The following is a 21,182-nucleotide window of genomic DNA, read 5'->3' on the forward strand; positions in this document are numbered from 1 at the left end:
GTAATACACTCTGTGCGCATTGTCTGTTTGATAAAAAAATTCCCGTACGGAGACCTCTGCGATGAAGTATGATTTACAAATAGCAACACAACGCTTATTGTCTCCCCTCTCTCGCCAGCACTCAATCGCAGCGGTCGGTTTGAAAAATCTCAAATGAGAAAAGACAATGACAACAGACCCTCTACAGCAATGAATTTTGAAATTAGCTGTAGATACTGGGTCTGTGTACAGACAAGGATCATTGTGGCTCGTTGTGGAGTGTGTTTTATTCTTACCCCTGATTCATTGGAAATTATATTGTGTTTCAGTTTAGTCTGGATATCCAAGCTGTAAGTTATTTTTCTATTTTGGTGTTTCTGCTATTTGCATTTTGGCCCCCTGTAGATGCTTGAAAACCCAGGGTTAGGAAATTTTTAACTTGATACAATGAAAAACCTAGAGCACGCCTGAAGATCTAATGTTTTCACAGCTAATTTTTCATGGAGTTAAAATGGCGTCACGGCTAGCAAAAGCTCTTAATTAAATTGAAAAGTATGGATGTGCTGCCTTCTGATATTGGAATCTAAATCTCTTAGGCAGTAAAATAGAAACATCAAAAGTACAAAACATTTTACATCCTGGATATTGGCTACTTTCAGTGGATATCTTTTGCCAAAATCCATCGGTTTGCAATAAATCAATTCAATTATTAACCGAAAAGTTGATGCCACAAAAACCATTGTAGTCGGTGAAAGCTTATATCTTCCTCCTACCCTGAAAATCATAAAAAATCTGTTTAATGCCCCAGCACACACGATTAGACTTAACACACACTTAAGGCTTAGAGACACGAGAAGTTTTTTTCGCGTTAGTGCAATGCAACATGCTCGATCCCACCAACCTGAAACGCTTTCTCGTGTCTCAACCCCATTTTTCTTTCTACCAGTACAAGTGAAATCCCACCAACACAAGAAAAAAGTGCGTATTCCATAGTTTCTTTTTTGTTTCAGTGGACAAAAAGTGACGGAAATACCCAGAAGACAGGACGCTGATTTTGTCCAGGACAAACCATCGACAATGAAGCTAAATTGATTCGAATCAATAATTTCAAGTGACAAAGGGAGGGTTTACATTTGTAGGAGAGAATCGCTTAACAATCCTTTTGTCGATAACAATTCAGAACATAAACGGAACGAAACAAAAGCTCAAGATAACTTGTACGAATTCTTTTATAAACATAATCGATCCTACCCTCATTCAGGCCATTGTTTTAGGAGGTAGGTTTGGGTACCTCTTGAGACAAAGGACGAAACGAGGAGAATATCGATTAAGATTTTGAAAAAAAGATCGTGTGAATGATTTTTTCAAATCATTTTAAATGAGTAAAAAATTGAATTTTTGAGAAAATTGCGCAAATGATTTTTTTTAATAAATCTATACTAAAAAGTGTAGGTCGAATCTGAAAATTTTCTAGAGATCCTTGTAAAAAATATTTCACCGAGCTTTTTGTAGTGTACTTCAGTATCTCTATTATCTTTCCCAAAAATTAGCTTAACAAAAGCTATGATTGCAACAATATTTTTTAATCACTCAAAATTAGATCACCTTTTTTCAATGACCCCTAAAATGTAGGTTTGAATTTTCTCCAAAACTAATATTGGTATCGAGTAAAAATTTTTACCATAGTTTCAAACTGTGATTTGGAAGATTACGAGCTTTAAATTCTTTACTTATATTTGCACAACATTTCATGGTTGTTAAAATGCAGGTTTGTGGCCCTTAAAATGTAGGTTTACATATTCTCGTTATCCAATGAATACTGGCTGGCTGGCATAAAATTTATTGTTTTACGTTGACGAATTTTAGAGTTTTTTCTAAACGCAAAACCAAGATAGAAAATTTCAAAAATGCAGAAATAGCAATTTTTAGCGGCTAACGTCATTAAAAAATTTTGAGCGAAAATTTTGCTTTCGAAACAATATTTGTCGGATGTGGTGTATGATTGACACTTTACTCCATAAAAAGAGATCAGACTTTGAAAGAATCGTTCACCCATTTTCCACACAAAAATTCAAAATTTTGCTGTTTTTGCCGATTGAGCAATACTTTTTCGAAAATTATATGACTTTTCCTTGGAAAAGTATCAGGTTCTATCAGTAGAAAGACATTTTAAGGGTTTTCTTTTAATTTTCACATTCAAATTTTTTAGAGATAATTATGTTTGGATTTCCTAGTAGCTATTGGATATAGGAACTCTGTTAAGAACTTTAGTGAGCTGGAATCAGTTAAGCACGATTATTTGGTAATTTTGATGGTTCAATTTTTTATGTAACCTACATAATTTCACCTAAATGTACTGTTTGAAACTAAAAACTTCTTTATCCTTGCGGAATTACGGATATCGACCCTATTTTCTTCCGGAATTTCGGAAATCGGGCAGAACTCCTTCGGTATTTCGGAATTCTGAAATTGTCTCGGTATCGGAAATCCATCAATTTTGCTTTGAAATTTTGGTATTATAAAGTTTTTATCCCCCTTTTTCGGAATTAATACATGAAAAATCAATAAGATGAAAAATTAGTCAAAACGAGGAAAAAATCGGTATCGGAATTGCAAGTATTTTTTTACGGAATTTCGGAAATTTTGGCAAAATTATTCGTATTTCGGAAATTGAAAACCCCGTACGCCCCCCTCACTAATAAGATTGAGAAACCAATGAGAAAGTTTAGGGAAATCAATTAGAACTTAAGAAAAGCATAGGAGGTTTCAGATGTCGAACTTATCAGAGGAAGAGATTTGTAACTATAATTTCATTGTCTTTTAACGAGCGTTGCACTCATTCCGCATGTATCCGACATACTTGCTCTACTGACTTAAATCCGCCAGTGAAAGGCACCGTGATGAAATTAAAAAAAATCGTGTTATTTTTATTGTATTTTTTAATATAATCGTTTCTCTCATAGATGTATACCCACGTGATATTTATTCTTGGGGCAGACGGTAAATTTTTTGCCAACTGTTGGTATCATGCATTTTACAGACCGGCCCGAAATTGCTCTTTTTTGCCTAAACAGCCCTGTATCTATATTGTATCTAGTGATTGGAAAATACTATCGCCTTAAAATTTTAAAGAGTGCTAGGTATTGATAATACAAGCTTGTAGCCGAAATTTAAGCAAAATTTGACAAGCGGCGGTTTCTCAGTTCCGGCAAGTTGTGAATGTGTATTTTACAGACCGGTCTACAATGATCAAATACTCATGGGAACGAAATTTTTCCTGTTATTAGTCTCTTTTATTTGACAAATCAGTCTTCAGGAACAAATTTCAGTTAAAGCGAACGAGTCAATCAGTCCATACATGATTTTGGTCAAGTTTACATCCAGGTCTTTAAAATACCAACTAGACAGGTGGCCGAACCAAAATTCAACTAGAGAAATCTTCATGTTAAACGAATCAAAATCGGACAAACCCCCGTCATCAATGCTTGCCACCACCATGTACCTGTCACAGTAATTCTTGGCTCAAGGGCTGAAACCAACATGATTCGTGAGTCGTTTGCCACAAGATTGAATACAAAACTATCCAAACTATCATATCATATCAAACTATCCAAAAGTAATCATTACACCCATCCATTACATTTAGAAGGGGAAACACGCTTTGACTTTTATAGCCTGGATCAGAGGACTAGCCTTGAGATTATATCTCATTTGGGTATTATCTATTATGAGATAAAACTTTAGTCATGTGAGTGACGACATAAAATAAGCAGGCTGTTAAACAAAAGAGAATTTAAAACAAAGCATTTTATTTGATTCTCGAACGGACCGAAAGATATATATTTTCTGNTCTGGGTCGTTGTGGCACGTTTTGGCTCTTATGCCATTTTCTGGCTCGTCATGGCTCGTTGTGCTATTTCTGGCCCGTTGTGTAATTTCCTGGCACATTATGGCTCGTACCATGATACTCAGGGTAGGGGAAAGACGCTTGACTTTATCTCGGAGACGGAACTTTTATTGCCTGGATCTGAGGACTAGCTTTGTTGCAAAGGGTCCTCGTAAATTTTTCCTGCCCTCAACAAATCTTTCAAAGTTTGCTCTACAAAATCTTTGTTTTGACGGGATGATTTATTGTTTTTAAGGGCTCTGACCATAGTGAATTTCTCATAATTGTCGTGTTCACAATGTGTTTTCTGATTGATGTCACCAACAAAACTATAACATGTTATAAATTTTCTGTTAGACCAACGGATTAGAATAGGTGGATTAAGAACTCATAGAAAACACTCCTCGTTAGGTTATCAAACTTTTTTACGAGTTTGCTAGCAATTAAAACTTGATAAGTTGTAAAAAGTGTGTAAAAAATCATTACTTTCAACATTTTCATTGGTCATTACGTATCACGTGGTACATTTTAAATAAGAAAATGCACTTTTTTAGCCCTTTCTATCCAATGCAGAAATTAGCCAAATAATTTGAAATTTATTTTCCTAATTCTAAATACAGTCTTCTTTCACCCAGTATGCAACCCATTCGTGACCCATCGATAGTTTCTTAGTTATAGACCATACGTTAATTTTCACTTATCTGAAGATTGCCATTGACAAAAGATTAAAAATTTACAATAAAACTGGTCTAGCGTTTGTTGATGCTAAAACTTAAGTGCAGGATTTAAAATATTTGCAAAATCATCAAAATTGATCGAATCATAGGACAAATTCGTTTTCGAAACTGTATAAATTGGAAAATTGTTCTTATAAAAACAATGAAAAAACTAAACGAGGAGTGCGCAGAGTCATTTACAGATTTTTCTTGTAACAATGAGAAGACAATGGATCTCTCTTGGGAGCAACGAGAGAAGTTAATCCACCTATTCTAATCCGTTGGTTAGACAAACTATTCAGGAATCTGAAAATTCAAAAATTGCATTGAAAAAATTTGATGTTGAAGAAAATGAAGACATTTGCGAAGACAAGTATTTCAATTTTGAGGAGCTTATTTTCGGCGAAGAAAAAAGATTTTGAAAAGATTTCTGCACTAGATGGTGTATCTTTAACCAAACTAACAATAGATTTTCGGAAAAATTTTTGTAAAAGCTTCTTTGTCTTAAAATCTTGAAAATAATGGCTTTTGACCAATTTTTCATCACAATTATTTGCACAAAAAGAGTCATAACTTTTGAAACATCAATTTAGAAATTTTTTCCGAAACAAAAGTTTTTGTCTCCAAATCTGCCTATTCGATCTTTTGACTATGGTCAGAGCCCTTAAATTCAAAGGGCGGAGGTATTTTATATCCGTATTTTATAGTCTCCAAAATATGCGGACTAGCCTCTAAAACTTCCCTCCAAAACTGAACGTGTCTTCTCAAACTCCCTTTAACCCTTGACCTCTTTTCAAAGCATGATATATTTTTCTGGTTTTCTAGAACATTGCTGCTTCCGATGATAAGGAGATATCATATTAAAGAAGACGAATGATGAGTCTGTTTGGAAGTTGGTTTTTAAAGTAACTTTATTTGATGAATCTCGAATAAAAGTCGATCTATGATATACCCTACAGTACATAACTGTTAACCGCTGTAGTTAATGTCAGTATCCACACGAATGGCATTCTATGAAAAAAAAGATAGGAACATATATTTTCCTGGTGCGATATTGTTGGGTCAGTAGTTAGATAAAATACACGTTTTTATGAGAATATCCAAAACTTATGAAGCATTCGGATGTTCTTAACTTTTTGACTTTTAAGCCTAAGAAAATTCTTAATATTTTGGCCATCGAAGGCTATGTTTTTATATAGTTTGCTCGTGTATGCAGTGAGAAAAACAGCATCAACTCACATAAGCGGCAAAAATCACACGTACCTTCACAAAGGAGACCTGCGGGTTGATAAAGTCTAGGTCGTCCACTTTAGGTATTGGAAATCCTTTGTTCAACAGTGCTATAAAAAAAAGAATGGAAAGTGTATAATTTTAAGAGAGCTAAGCTATGTTAACAAGAAATTAATTATATCAATCTTTATAAAAAATATTTATGTTGGGTCAAGCTGGAGTTTTTACAAGTTCTTTGATGACTCTGTTGGTCGTTAAATGTTGAGACAAACGATTATCAAACGCGTCATCCCTATTGTTTAAAAATAACCAATCAGTTAAGTATCTTGTAAAAACTCTAGCTCATTCCGCTATGTTCTCTCACTCTAGTGTCTCTAGTAAAGTTAACATATTCTAAATAACCCCTTTTCCCTTTACCCGATCTCTTCAAGGAGAATTTCTGAAAGTTTTTGACTGTTTTGAACACGGATTTTGCACGGATTTTGAAAAAATCCCAAAACTTACGATTGGCATTCTCGATGATCAACCCTTTTACAAGCATCTTAACTGAAGGGTCATCGATTGGAAGCTAAATGAAAATAAATAAAATCCTATTTTACACCTCAAAGCGAATTGAGTCTTGAAAATTTCAACAAAATAAATGCAACAAAGTGCAAAACGCTAAATGAAAAAGCGGCCCATTGAGCGCAAAAGTAACTCGCTGTTGACGGCGACCGTGCATTACCTTTGTATTTGACTATGGTATGGTCTTATACAAGTTTTGATGACAAGGAAGATGCAAATAAATTATTATTTAGTTATCTCATTTGCACAGAAGCATGTTCGTTTCAACAAATAATAGCGCATACGGAGGGAGTTTCTGTAGTAATATCGAGTTATCACTTTTTTAACCAGATTGCCAATGCTGTCTCTGACCGAAGTGGAAAGATAAGATAACTAAGTGAAGAAAGAAGCTAATACTTTGGGAAGTTCATTTCTATATGGTTCTGAAGTGAGTGTCTTCTTATCATTTTAAAGGGAGCGAGGTTTAACTTGCTTTTATTTTTGCGATAACAAAAACTTACATTAACTTCTCCAATGACAGAACCTCCAACAGAAAGTCCAAATCTGCGAAGAAAAAATCAAATACAATGAAAAATTCGTCTGTGGAAAGTGATGGAAAACCAGTACTTCATGAGCCAATGAGATTTTCCATTGACGATAATTTTTCATCGACTATTAATTTTTATCAAATCGTAATCGTTTAATTTTGAAAAAGCCGATGCTTTGATGCTTAATTTTAATTTTGTCAGTAAAACAGTAGAACAGTAGAACAGTAGAACTTTGAAAATTTTGATTGTGAATACCCAGCATTATCTCCTTTGTACAAAATTGATGACTGGTTCCATAATGCCGCATTGGCTAAAAGACTTTGACGATATTTTAAGAAAAGGTTACCGGTTTTCTGGCATTTTGTACCCTCGGAAGCCCACAACGAGAAGAAGATAATAACATACGTGAAATCAACGATATTTCCACCAACATTGAGTTGCTTATTGACACTCTTCACAAGGACTGAACCTTTGGCATCAACCGTCTGAAAAAAAGACTCTGTTTATATGTGTTTCAAGAAAATGACGCCAATAGTAAGTTTAAGTATAGGAAGGTATTCGCCGCGACGAACAGAATATTTAATGGCTAGTGAAAATACGCAACATGATTGGTTGAAACTCACTAGCCTAAGCATTTTTTCATTCGTCGCGGTGATTTGCATCAAAATACCTAACCTCAATAATATAATCATAATCAGTGTTTTGAACGCCCTGGTGCTAGTGAGTTTGTAAAAAAGATTTTACCAGCCAAAGTGGTCATGAAATGGAGCTCTTTTTTCATTTAAGTTGAATAAAAACATGAAATAAAGAACAATGCAAACCAGGTCAAGATAGAAGACAGGTAATTTGCTTCCATCAACTTTATCAACAACGACTTGCACTCGAACATCAATGCTGACGTCAATGTTGCCAGGGCTGATGGAGAAAGAAGGTGCTTTGTTGGTTTGAATCTCAAACTCCAATGGACGGTTTGGGAAACGTTTGAAGAGCTATTAAACAAAGAATAGAGTGAAAATTTAACGGCGGGCAGTGAGCCTGTTGAAGAGGGGCTAACAAAACAACATTATGCTATACTATGCTTTTAACAACACTGTGCCACTAACCATATGTAAAATTTCTGGGTCTCTGGATAAAAACAGCAATCACTTCTATTTAAAACACCCGCCTCACAGCCCCGGCGGAACTCCCTTTCTCAGATTGGATAAAAACGTCAATTGAATCTAGAGGGGACGGTTTTGGAGTGCAATTTTTAAGCATCGAATTTCGAGTGGGGATGAAATCAATTCCAGAATATTTTTCCGGACGAAATTTTTGCCCAATTTTCAATTGGCGAAGGTCCCAAGGGCTTTGTTACACAGGGGTGTTTCAAATCTTAGAAATCAAATCATCGTAAAACAATGAAGATATAAAACCGCTCTGGAAAGTTGACTTTTGTGGCTGTTACCTCAGGAATGAATTTTTCGAAGCTTTTTGTGTTCAAGAATGGTTTCACATCCTTGGGAATCTATAAAAAGAAAAAGGAAGAAGAAAATTTAATGAAAAGAGATGCAAAACATTCCCATATTATGTGACTTCTTTAAAATTGCATATGGAAATAAGGAAATTTTCGCATTAAAACTGTAGTAACTTACTTCTTTTGTAAGTGGACCGACAAGCTTCTTTAATAGTCCAGTTTTGTGGAACACATCTCCAGCGGTATTCAAAGTGTAGTCTGTGATCCAGACGTATGCCATTTTAGCTGATGACGTCACTGTATCAAAGGTCGGTGGTGTCACCTTACTATGTACAGGGTTCTTGGGGTCCAAGAATTCACCCTATAAATGACATAAACCATTAAAGTATACACTTTATTGTTTTTTGCTCCCTCCTTTTTTTCCAACGATTGAAGACCTCTCACCGGGTCACTGATTCCTTGAGTTATAGCCCGTCGTGGTAAACGAAACATGAAAGACTGTGACATGATGAACTTTTGTCAGAAGGACTTGCACTTCATGGATTTCAAAATAGTTTAACTTACTCTCAACAAGAAGTCGATGTAGCTTGATGTGGAAATTGGACTTTGGAATGCATAGTTGATGATTGCATAGTTCTCGATATTTTGTTGGACTATTGAAAAAATGGAACATTGCGTAGATGGCATTGCTGTGACAAAGTCTATGAAGTAGTATAAGTTGTTCCAAGAATCTATTGGGCTTTTGAAAGACTCCTTGAGACTCCTTGGTTTTGCTCTAAATTACTTTCTATAGAAAGAAGATTAGTCTACTTTTATCAAACTGCTCCGAGCTTATGTTCACACGTTATTGTTCCATACTGACTGGTATGATTTTCATTGCGGATCGACTGTGTTCATATTAGTTTCGGAGCAAGAAAACGGAGCAGTTCCGTTCCGATGAAAACAAGTGGAGTGAAACCGTTTCGATCTGTTTTTGCTTTGTTACGTCGTCTTTTTTGACGTTTCGAATTTTGACGTTTACACTTGTTTTGAAACCGGAACCGGAACTTATGAACATGGTCTTAAGAGTTTTGAAGCACAGAGTAAGGGAGATATGACGTAGCCTTGAGAAGATTTGCTTGACTGCCATTGAGGAAAAAGTTAATTCTATTAAAACTATATCTTCAGAACTACTTGACCAAATTCAAAGATCATACAACAAATTTAAAAAGTATTCTAAGGGGTCTTCTCGTAACAATGGTAATTTCAAGATCAATCAAACTTAAGTTTGTCCGGGCGAATACGAGACCACTTTGGTTAAGATATATTGAAAAGGGTTGAGAAATATTGAAATGGGTTGAGATGATATTTAAGGTTCACGCAAGTTTGGCATAAACAAATTTGAAAATCCTACAGTTTGACAAATAAAAATTCTCTTTACTAGTTTGCTAAGTTTCTTAATAGTCTGCATGCCTGACTAGATTTTTAACAATTACCTGGGAATCCTCGGAGAAATCCATTTGCTTCATTATTTACAAGTTTACGTCCTTCATCGCAGATCTGAAGATTATAGAAATTATGGGTTACATACACATGATTGCAATCATATCGGAACAGCCTAGTTTTGATTATGTATTCGATGGCAGGGAAAGATGTACTTAATGTGGACCTTAGACAGGTTTCTTATTTAGCAGCTTTAACCAGAATGCCCGGAGGTGCATGATATCTAATCCTAGATTCTTGCTTTAGATTCCTGTTTTATTATGGTCTGATGCTAATCGTTTATCCAGTAACATAAAAACGTGGTGAGCACGTACAAACATACCACTTTTCTAAGAATGTCTTTGATTTTTCCTTCGAACAGTTTTGCGATACCATTGAACAAGAACCTGCAAATGAAAAATTCAGATCAAATTGAGACATTAAATTAAAAGCATAAAACCAATCCGCAGATTGTATTAGGCCATGCTATTTATATTGATACAGGGGAGTAGACGTATTTTTCCTAGGGAAATCCAAAGAAGAATTGCCAGGGGTCTAAGAAGTTTCTTTATTTTTAAAAGACATGTTTTAGTCGTCCATCCCCACTTTAAGGTATGAAGAGTAATTTTTCAAGAGGGTTTTTATGAAATTTTGCTCTTTTTCAAGGGTATTTCAAGTACCATGCATTATTCAAGAACTATTTTTTACTTGGATTATGATGACCCCTGTTTCAGTGACCATTTATTTAGCGGAGTAAGATACCAGCGGATCTTTTTCAATATTTACAGATCCATAAGCTGGGTAAGTTGATCATTTCGCTTTTAAAATAAGAGCGTAATAATGTATTCTAAATTACTCACCCTAAGTTTCCACTGAAGTCCAAATCAATATCACCAATAGAAGCAGAGCATGAAGCTACACTCAGTTGTGGTTTGCCGCTTTGAGCGCCTGAAATAAACAATTTAGAAAAAAATATATGTATTGCACAAATTATGGTGTATTGATGACAACGCACCTGAATTTATACGAAGCAATCGTATTTTCGCACTCTCTTCTATTATATGTTTCAATTCCATAATATTCAACACTTAAACCATTGCACTGATGATTATCTCGAATTAAGATCTAGATTGAAAACAAGTCTCCATAACTCGAAATATCCATAACTCGAACAAAATTTACGTTCTACGAGGGCTTTCGAATTATGGAGGTATTACCAACCTATATTGATTCTGAGAGTAAATCCAACACCGCTGGTCTTGATATCCACATTTCGTGTGTCTGATAACTTCACCCTATAACACAAAGTTACCCCTAAATCATTCATTGTTGCGGTCAAATTAGCCCAAAAGGAAGCCTTGATGGAAAGTCATCAAACAACATCGATTTAACCCCGGAGAAAAGAGATGTTGATTTTTTTAAGCCGATTACGTAGAAAGTATCTAATATTCCCCTCTGAAAAAAATCCCTAGTAAACCCCGTATTTTCTGAAATAGAATATGAAAACGCGGGGGGATAAATAAGCAGGTTTAAAGGACGGTTTTCAAGATAATAAATTTTTTTTAAAATTTTATCTGTTAAAACGATGCTCTCCGAACACATAGAGTTGAATTTGCGTTCAAAAGGAATGATCTTATAGCCCTACAAAAATTTTTGTTAAGAGTGACCTCTCATCTGAGACAAAATTCTTTCAAATGCTAACAAATGTGTCAATGGAGTGATTTAGAGTCTACTTAGAGTGACATCCGTGGCTTGTCTTGCACGTTTTTTATAAGAACGATTTCATAAGAATACGAGGCCGAAATTTGGCCAAACCTAAAAACAAATTAAGAAGAATCTGAGCCTCAGATTTCAGAAATTACTGACAAGTACAGGTTTCCATTTTCATTAATATTGACATTTAAGCCTGAAAAACTCATATGAAATTAAGAGCAGCCCAGCCAGAATCATATGACTAACTGGTTTTTCCTATAAAAAACGTATATCTGAAGATACTGCTTTTCATATGTTATTTCACTAATGTACACGTTTAGCAACATAACTGTTCGAATACTTTGAGTAGAGTAATGAAGAGCGCTTAATAACTACTTGTGGTATAAAAAGGGAATCTCCAAGAAAAGGGAGTTTCCTTAGATTCATTAACTCTCCAGGGATAAGAAAAAGACAAACTGAGATTTCAAAATGAGTTATCAGATCAAAAAGACTCCGGTAAAGTCTTTTTGATGATGATAAAACAATAGAGTGACAGTAAGATAAGAATGCTACCGTTAAGTGGAACTAAAATACTGAAAAACGCGCAAATGCAAACGCAAAATTATGAGATGTTTGCCCAACTTCCTTATACGTGAAGCTATGAATGCCATCCTCGGTCGATTTAGGCTTTGCGGTGGCAATAATTAATGACCCTTACCATCCTTTTTGATATTTGACTTGAATCCTTGCAGATGCTGAGACATAAATACCACTCATTGATAAGGAGAGTCCTCCATTTCCAGCAACTGGTTGCACATTGTAACCACCTACACGAACTGTTCTCAACAACAAACTATGAGAGTATGAAATTGACAAAAGTTTAAGGTATAATAAACATTATTTAAATCGATCTGCCGCACGATACCGCCTTAACACGTGCAAACCCCATATAAAATTGCTAAGAGTTTAGAAACTTATTTACATTTTATCTTACAAAACTATCACGAAAACTTGTCAATGGCAAAGGTACTTTAAAAGGGTTCAAAAGTCACTTAATCTAAACTCTTAAAAATTTGGAAAAAAACTAGGCGAAAACAAAAAAACCTTTAAAAATCTCCATAAGGGTCCTCAAAACGTCAAAGAATATCCTCTTTCTCTCTCTAAGGGTTGATTTACGATTTATAAATCGGACATACCTATCAAATGGCAACCCTTAACCTCCTCCTCGAGATGCCGACATATCATTATTTGCCATATTAATTTTCTTTTCAATTCGTAGACAGCGACAGACTTACTTTGAAGCAGAGTAGCTGAATCCACCACTACCACCACTGGCTGTTGGAAGTCGTTTGTTCGTCAATTCTTGCTGCAATTTCTTCACTCCAATTGAAGCACCTGGAAGAAAGATGTCAGAAGCTGTTGATGTTGTTCGAATTGTTTAAGTCAAAGCACTCGTAAATACATTTCTGGAAAGTTCGTCCATTCAGGAATCTAAATCACAATATCTCTAAGTTTTTTTTAGACTTTACAACCCCTTGTAATTTTTGAGTTATTGATGTTTTCGTAATTTTTGGACTGTTCTGGTCTGTTAAATAATACCAAGGTATACCAAGTAGTTGAAAGTTGTTCTTCGAATAGACTCCTCCGGTCAATTTTCTAATGTGCAGAATCAAATCTCAAACTTTTCTTCATCGAGAAGCCGAAGAATTCTATAGCCATATTAAGTGGATTAATTCACGCGAAGATTACAATAATTTAAAACCAGAATCTTTGCTAAAACCCATAGAAAAAGGAAGAATTTAAGGTCAAAAAGAGGCTACATCAATTCATGAAATCCTATTCCCGCAAAAATTTTCTTTTTCTGTACTCGCGAAAATAAATCCCGCAAATATTACATTATTTTTGAAAAAAGACTTTCTTGCGAAAATATCTTCTCCTAAAACTTCTTCACTCAAGTAATGAAAGGGCATAGATTATATTAAGGTCTTAAAGTGGTCGACATTATAAAACTAAAACTAAATATCGAAATTGAACATGTCCTGTATACTACCAACGACAGTGAAGAAATGTTGATCAAATAGAATTCAAACTTCCAACCTCCCTTGTACTCGCATCGATGTCAGTTTTAGGGAGTCCATAGTCAAGACTCTTTTCTGTATAAGCATCGGTCATTTCTTGGGGAGGCGAGACCGGGACTTACCATAGCTCATTCCACGATGGGTTAGACGAACTTGAGCGCCACGTGGCACTGCGTAAATCTGATCGGCCGTAAGGGCGGCTGCAATGCAAATGCTTAGCAATAAAACCAACTTCATTCTCACTGCACCAACACAAGCCAAATGAAATGTTAACTGATTTTGACACAGTATCGAAATTCATTTTATATATTAATCAAGGTTTAAGTAAGAGTCCAGCTGTATTTGATAATCTGAAATTAAAATAAATTTTAGATCAAGCTGAATTTGAACATTTGCGTGTTTGTATTTTGTCAATAAACCATTTATGAAGATTTCTAGCAAAAAAGCTGGATTATTTTGAAAAGAATACAATATTTTGTAGTGGGAATTTGCTCATCTGATTATTTTCAGTGGGGACAAAAATTAGAGTATAATTTTCCACTGGGACGATATTTTCACCAATTCTTCCAGTGGGAAAGGTTCCCAGTGGGTCTGTGAGAAGGGGGTATTTTTAGTTTACAATATGATCTCTCAATCCCCTCATGTATGATTACACGCATTTTTTATTAGAAGTTCTTGAAGCCTTCTAATGTTCTTAACTTTTTTGGTTTAAAGCTTAAAAATGTTCTCAATATGTTCTTAATATTACCATTTTCTGACAAATCGGGTGATTTAGAGTCCACAAAGCCTTCTAATGTTCTTAACTTTTTGGGTTTAAAGCTTAAAAATGTTCTCAATATGTTCTTAATTTTCTGACAAATCGGGTGATTTAGAGTCCACAAAGCCTTCTAATGTTCTTAACTTTTTGGGTTTAAAGCTTAAAAATGTTCTCAATATGTTCTTAATTTTACCATTTTCTGAAAAATCGGGTGATTTAGAGTCCACAAAGCCTTAAAATGTTCTTAAGTTGTTCTTAATATTTATGCAATGGAAACCTTATTTTCTTATATGGTTTGTTCTTGCATAAAAAAACGCGTATTAAAACGACCAAAAATGCACTAATCTAGGGGACAAATTCTATATGGTTAACATGTTTAGTCAGATTGAAACATATTCTATATTATTTTTGAAAATAAAAAGTCAAGAAGATTTTGTGGTAAAAATAATGTTTTTTATGCGTGTGCAGATTTTTGTATTTTTCTTAAATAAAAAGTTTCAGCCCTGTGAGTTAGGTTTATTTCGGCTCTATCTCTATTTGGTCAACTTTGAGCAAAAAAAGGCCGATTTGGGCCTACTTCACAGGGGAAGGCTTTTTATCAAGGAAAGGTACCTTTGACTTTAACAATGACAATAGCGTGGTTAAGCAAGCACTTATTTAGTACGTAAGGTGCCATTCCGCGGCCCTGTACGTAATTCTTCCAAATAAAACATGTAAGTAAGATTTTAAGTACAGGGCCACGGAATGGCACTTTACGTACTAAATAAGTGCTTGCTTAACCTTGCTAATGTGAAGCTATTTTACAGTTATATACCCCTTTTGATTTTGATGGGAAAATCTAAAACTTTTGAAGAGGGTTTTAAAGAAGCTTGATTATCAAATAATCGACGCTTTCTGTAATTTGATTTGAATTGATATTAATTAACATCCGGTTTGTTAATGACCGCAAAATAAACGGAAAAAGGTCAATTCTAAATATGTATTTATAGGTATAAATTAGTTATTTACAAAAACTAGCTGTCGAACAGGAATTATTCCAGCAAACTCTTCTGAATTTTATCAAAATTATGATCACTATTGCATGTATAGTATGAAAATAATGTATTCTCCTGTCAGAACTACAAGCCTACATGAAAATGACCGAATTCTTTTCTTCTTAGAAAGACGGTCTTACCTGATTTATTATAAATTATTATCATAAAATTGAAATACTTTTAACTCGCGCTAATTCGAACTTGTACGGGAATTATAATTTGTTCGAACTACAGGAAGATTTGAATTGTAGTATTTTAGGAGTGTTTCTTTTATTGTTGGGGAGTGAGGATAAGTTCGATTTTTGGAAGGATTCCAATAATACAGCTCGGATTAGCGAGAGTCCACTGTCACACAAGATTTAAAATAGAACCCATAAATTTTGGCATATGCTCGGTTTTGGTAATATTCAGGCTACGATATGTTCTTGAGTTGACGATTCTCCTTATTGGAGTCAGTTTTGCTTCATTCTCCTGGGACAAAATGCGTGTCTTTGAAGAATTGAGGCGTGATGTATATCCGGCTTATTTTCACTTTTTTGACAACGTTCACTGAACATTTCGCCCATGGACTTCGAAGAATTTTGCCAAAATCTTTTAATCTCTCCTTTCAGATGTAAGGTTAAATAAAGCTTTGATAGATTCTTTGAAGTCGGTCATTCGGATCAAACAAATCAGAGGATTTCCAATTTTGCTGAACGGTAAGGGTAGGAAGAAGACGTACTTAAGTAAAACTTGCTCACTCAGTGTACGTTCTTTGTCATTGTTTACCTCAATGTAAATATCTGCTGCTAACACAGATGTAATTGTCAATAACTGCAGTAAAAGATCATTTTACATGTTGTTAAAGCACGTCTTTCGTTCGTAAGACGCATCGACGTTACAGAAGTTTGATTTTCTGTTTCTGATAAAAGTTCGTCTGTAATTGAGCTGCCATTATTAGTTCTCAGTGTTTTATTTATACGAATCAGTAAAACAGCTAAGAAGAATGGTACGGTAAAGCAAATAACAAAATTCATGATAAGTGACTTTGTGATAGTTTTAAGTGAGAAAAATACAGCCGCTAAAACCAACGAAACTATCCAAACAATAGCAGTATAATACGTGAAATGTTTTAAATCAGCGTCCTGTCGATATTCAATAGGTCTCGTGATTGCTTTGTATCTGTCGTAAGATAAAGCTACGGTCGTATAAAAAGCAACTTTCAGTAGTGGAAGAGCGACATAGTTTACGTTTTTGAAAATATCCGGAAATTCCTTATCAGTGAAAGCAAATGACCCATAAGAAGTAATTGGGAAGCAAACCATACCAGCCAACAAATCACACAAACACAAGTGTATCAATAAAAAGTTAAACAGTTTTCGAAGTTTCTTCAAAGGATCTTTTATGAAGGCAATCAGGACCAGCAAGTTGAAGGCAAGACAGAGTAACGAAGCCAGAGCGAAGATAATCCCAATACAAAGCTTGAATAAAGTGAAATTCATCTCTAGATATTATCCTAACTTCGACTCAGTCAAACTTCTTGTAAACTGCTATGAAAGCAAATCTCTATAAAATTAAAACAGTTGAATAAATTCTTTCACTGTGGTGTTTTTCTTGGACAAAGGACAAAGTACAAAGTAAATCAAACACTGGTAATGTGATAACGAATGTTGAATTACAGAATTCTTTACAGAAAGACAGGAATAGACCATTGAGTTTAAAGCCCAAAGGGCTAGAGGTCAATCTCTAACCTTTCTCAGGCAAGAAAAAGTGAAGCCTTAAAAAATGCGCCGCATTTTTGACGACAGATTGAATCTAGCAATCCCTTTGTTTACGATTGATATTTTTTTCAAAATTTAGCGGTAAATTTTAGTTTCAATCTGTTATTTGTGTAAAAACCAGGCGAGACGCTCAAGGCCGCGCAACTTTGGGAGGATTTGTTGGCTTCAAATCCTACCAAGGAGATTGACTTCTAGCCCTTCGGGCTTATACTTCATTGGAATGGACTTATACCGTAAACAGTAATTTTAGAATTTTGTGTAGAATTTTAATTTTAACCTCTAATTTTCAGGGGGTAAAAATGTTCAACAATTAATATATTGGCTTAAACAAATACAAAGTGTGAACCACCTTCTTACAGACCCGGTAAGATTTTTTCAACCAGTAGTGTAGTGAAACCGAAAATAAGTTGGAAAAAGCAAAACTAGTTTTTTAAACATAATCACACTGGTAATACTGTAATGCAACAATTGTTCGTCAATGAGAGAAAGAAAGTTACAGTCGACGCTCGCTATTTCAAACTCTGTTCCTGATCCTTTGCTCTAAAGAGATAGAGGAAAGCCTGCCAATGCACCCTTGCATTGTAAATGCACAAAATGAGACATCAAAGGCCATCGAAAGACCGTTGAAACTCTTAGATTGCTGAGGAATCAAGGTAAAATATTGATTCCATAATCTTTGTCGCAAATATTTTCTACATTACTACATGAGACATAGTAGTTGTGATGTTGTTTGGGGGCGTTGTAATCCGCTAGACCACCTTTGCCCATTGCCGATTTTGTTTCTAACAACTTAGTTTCTGCATTCAGCTTACTGAAGATAAAAGAATTTTTATGCTTAAGAAAAGAAGAATTAGTATAAAGCAACAAAAGTGCTAAGCATGTAAAAAAAGTTTTATCTGAGAATATTAGAGAGGTATAATAAGTAAGTGTATTGTACAAACAGTACGGTTTTGGAATTCAACATCAATATCTTCATTAATCAATGCAATGCAATCTCATCATTAAAATTGCATAAGCTGCTTAAATATTATGTCTTTCAAAAATATCACTGCTGATCAGATAGGACACTAAGCAGATTTTATTAACCCGAGGTGATGTAATATTTAACGAGGCAAAGCCGAGTTGAATACACATCACCGAGGGTTACCAAGCAAAAGAAAAGAATCTCCCAATTGTCCTTCTATTTATTGATTTTTCTAAAGCATAAATCGATTCCATAAATAGAACCAAAATGAAACAGATCTTACTCTTATATGCTACACCTGAAGAAACAGTTTCAGCATTAATGATGCTTTATGAGAATACAAGATCCATGGTCAGGTCTCCAGACAGTGACACTGATTTATTTCTTTAATATAACCAAAGGGGTATTACAAGGTGACACGCTCGCACCATACATCTTTGTAATTTGCCTTGATTACATAATGAGGAAAGCAATCAAAGATAATACAAATCTTGGCTTTACTCTAAAACAACAGACAAGCCGTAGACATCCCCCCGATATGATTACTGATGCTGATTATGCCGATGATCTATGCATCACCTCTGACCTTCTCAATGACGCAATAGTCCTGCTACATCGTATTGAAGAAGCGTCCATCAAAATAGGTCTTTGTGTCAATGCAAAAAAGACAGAATTCATGGTTTTCAACCAAGCGATTTCAGGTTCAATAAAATCCCGAAAAAACCAAAACATCAAAGCTGTTCAAGAATTTACCTTTCTTTGCAGTAATATTTCCTCTACGAAACGAGCTTTGGAAATCAGACTAGCAAAAGCCTGGTAAGCCCTCAACAAATTGGAAAAAATATGGAAATCTAACCTATCAGCAAAATTAAAAAGGAATTTCTTCTTATATATGGAGCTACCTCGTGGACCCTAACTAAAACCCTCGAGAAAATACTGGATGGCGCTTATACAAGAATGCTCAGGGCAGTTCTGAATATTTCGTGGAGAGAATATTCAACAAAGAGATTACTCTATGGAGATCTTCCACCAATAAGCCAAACATTGAAGGACAGATGTCTCAGGTTCGCTAGACATTGTTTTAGGAGCAAAGATGAGCTGGCTAGCGATCTTGTCCTTTGGCAACCAAATCACGGTTTCAAAACACGTGGTCGATCAGCAATGACATATCTTGACCAACTCTGTGAAGATCTAGGCTGCTTGAAAGAAGACCTCCCGGTGCTCGTGAGATATCGAACACGGTGGAAAAATCAAATCATCAAATGCCGAGCTCGCTCGACCCGGTAAGGTATGATAATGCAATCCGCTTGCTTACGCCCACTTCGCTAATGATCTACATTGCGCAGAGCAATTCTGAAACAAAAATAGAATAATCCTCCACTTGCTAGTGAAGATACAGCTTTCTTTTACATGAAAACATGAAAAAGAAGAAAAAGGAGGCAAGTTCATTTTCCAAGAAAACATGGTTGGTCATATGCATGCAAAAAACTTGTTTATTACTGCTAATTATTAAAGTCTGTTTTGATGCCCTGGGTTGGTTAGGAAAGTTTTGGAAACATGGGTTTGCACTTTCATTTTTTCTAGGGAGACGAAGCTCTACAATTTTAGAACTTTGTATGTTGAGGTAATTTTTCTTTTTTTTTTAATTATGAGCTTGGATATCCATATCTTTTTATATTTTATTTAGTGTTTTCAACACTTTCTTTCCTTGAGGTCAGATCTCTGATCTTCACCATATATATTAGAGATAGCTCGCTTCTTTGGTCTTGTACCGGTAGTTCTGGACCTAGAAGCGCCGTGATCCATAACACAATTCCGAGATTGGTATTTTCTTCTTAGTTTTGGTGAGTACGTGCCACAAGGGTACTAGGTTTACAGGATGACGGGGGGGGGGGTGCCGCCTGGCACCTCATCACATTCATCACTGTGCACTGTACTCCAAAGGTTTGTGACCAATTCTTTGTGATCTGAACTTTTTTTTCAGCAAAAATAAGTGATATCTTTTTGGGAAAAAACTTCCAACGAGGGCAAGATTTTTGACGATTTGACGATTTGACGATTCTCAAACTCTTTATATTAGTTTATCTAGCTCTTCATTTTAGGTAAAACTTCTTAGACAATAACATGCTGAAGAACGATAATTAAATTGGCATCGTTTAGGTCAAATTCGGTTAGCAGATTAGTCTATAAAAAATTAATAACAATCGATCGAATGAAATTATTTGCAATAAAAATTTCAATTTATCGATCATTAAACGAAGATTTAATCTTCGAAATAAAATCACGGGAAATTTCTTCATTCCAGACCGTTGTATAACGGTTTACCAGGTTTCTATGGTGACGGCAAAAAACAAACAACAGTTTGCGACGAAATTAGATTCATTAAAATTTTTGGTACTTTCATTATTTTGGATTTTTATCATTTTTTGATTACCAGGGAAGTTCATTATCTCTTTGACGAATTTCCTGGATGATGTAATTCTTTATGAACCTAGTAGATTTCTTACGATGTGTCTGATATCAAAATCTAAGCCCTTGTGTCATTCCAGGTAGAAAATCCAAACTTTAAATTTGTCCACAGCTTTGGATCCATTTTAGTTATTGTTTATATATTCCGATATGTTTTGATCTAGTTTCCCGATTTTCCCGTCTTGTTATTATTTTTTTTAGTCAGCATTTGGGTTGCTACAACATCGTCACACTAATTGTAAATTTGGGTTTTACTTTCTTTACTTCAGGACCTCTAAGATTTTTACAATCAACCAATCAAGCAGGGAAAATCTTATTCACTAAATCTCAAGGTTTTGAAATCAGGGGGTTGCAATCAATTTTAGATGCAGAAAACCGTGAAAAAATAATTTTTCCTCGTAACACAAAGCTTTTGTCAAAAAGGTCAGGGAGACCTTTGAGTTTGTTTTTTTTGGGATTTGACAAAAAATCAAATTTGGAAGAAAGCAGCTCAAAACAAGAAAAAAAAATCCATGGTATATCATTTCAAGGTTTTCGTGGACTCTCGTTGGTACGTTGCTTCATGACCTACATTGGTGCTTAAAAAGGAAGGTAGAGAAGGTAGCAAGAAGA

The 21,182-nt window shown here is 35.0% G+C and overlaps 1 protein-coding gene across 1 annotated transcript; it reads right to left on the reverse strand.

Annotated features, from left to right (window-relative positions):
- Nucleotides 1-5,474: 5,474 nt before the first annotated feature.
- LOC136799679 (bactericidal permeability-increasing protein-like) lies at nt 5,475-13,862 on the reverse strand. Its single transcript, XM_067056394.1, has 16 exons — nt 13,709-13,862; nt 12,804-12,903; nt 12,227-12,361; nt 11,038-11,111; nt 10,677-10,764; nt 10,160-10,223; nt 9,831-9,894; nt 8,920-9,008; nt 8,534-8,716; nt 8,347-8,406; nt 7,724-7,891; nt 7,308-7,387; nt 6,876-6,918; nt 6,316-6,379; nt 5,845-5,921; nt 5,475-5,592 (listed from the first exon to the last, which is right to left on the reverse strand). Exons 1-16 carry the CDS (start codon nt 13,821-13,823, stop codon nt 5,551-5,553), a joined length of 1,446 nt encoding a protein of 481 aa, XP_066912495.1. The 5' UTR covers nt 13,824-13,862; the 3' UTR covers nt 5,475-5,550.
- Between the last annotated feature and the right edge of the window lie 7,320 nt (nt 13,863-21,182).

Source organism: Clytia hemisphaerica, unplaced genomic scaffold, assembly GCF_902728285.1.
Source record: "Clytia hemisphaerica strain Z4C2 unplaced genomic scaffold, Clytia hemisphaerica genome assembly, whole genome shotgun sequence".
In the NCBI taxonomy this organism is placed as follows: domain Eukaryota; kingdom Metazoa; phylum Cnidaria; class Hydrozoa; order Leptothecata; family Clytiidae; genus Clytia; species Clytia hemisphaerica.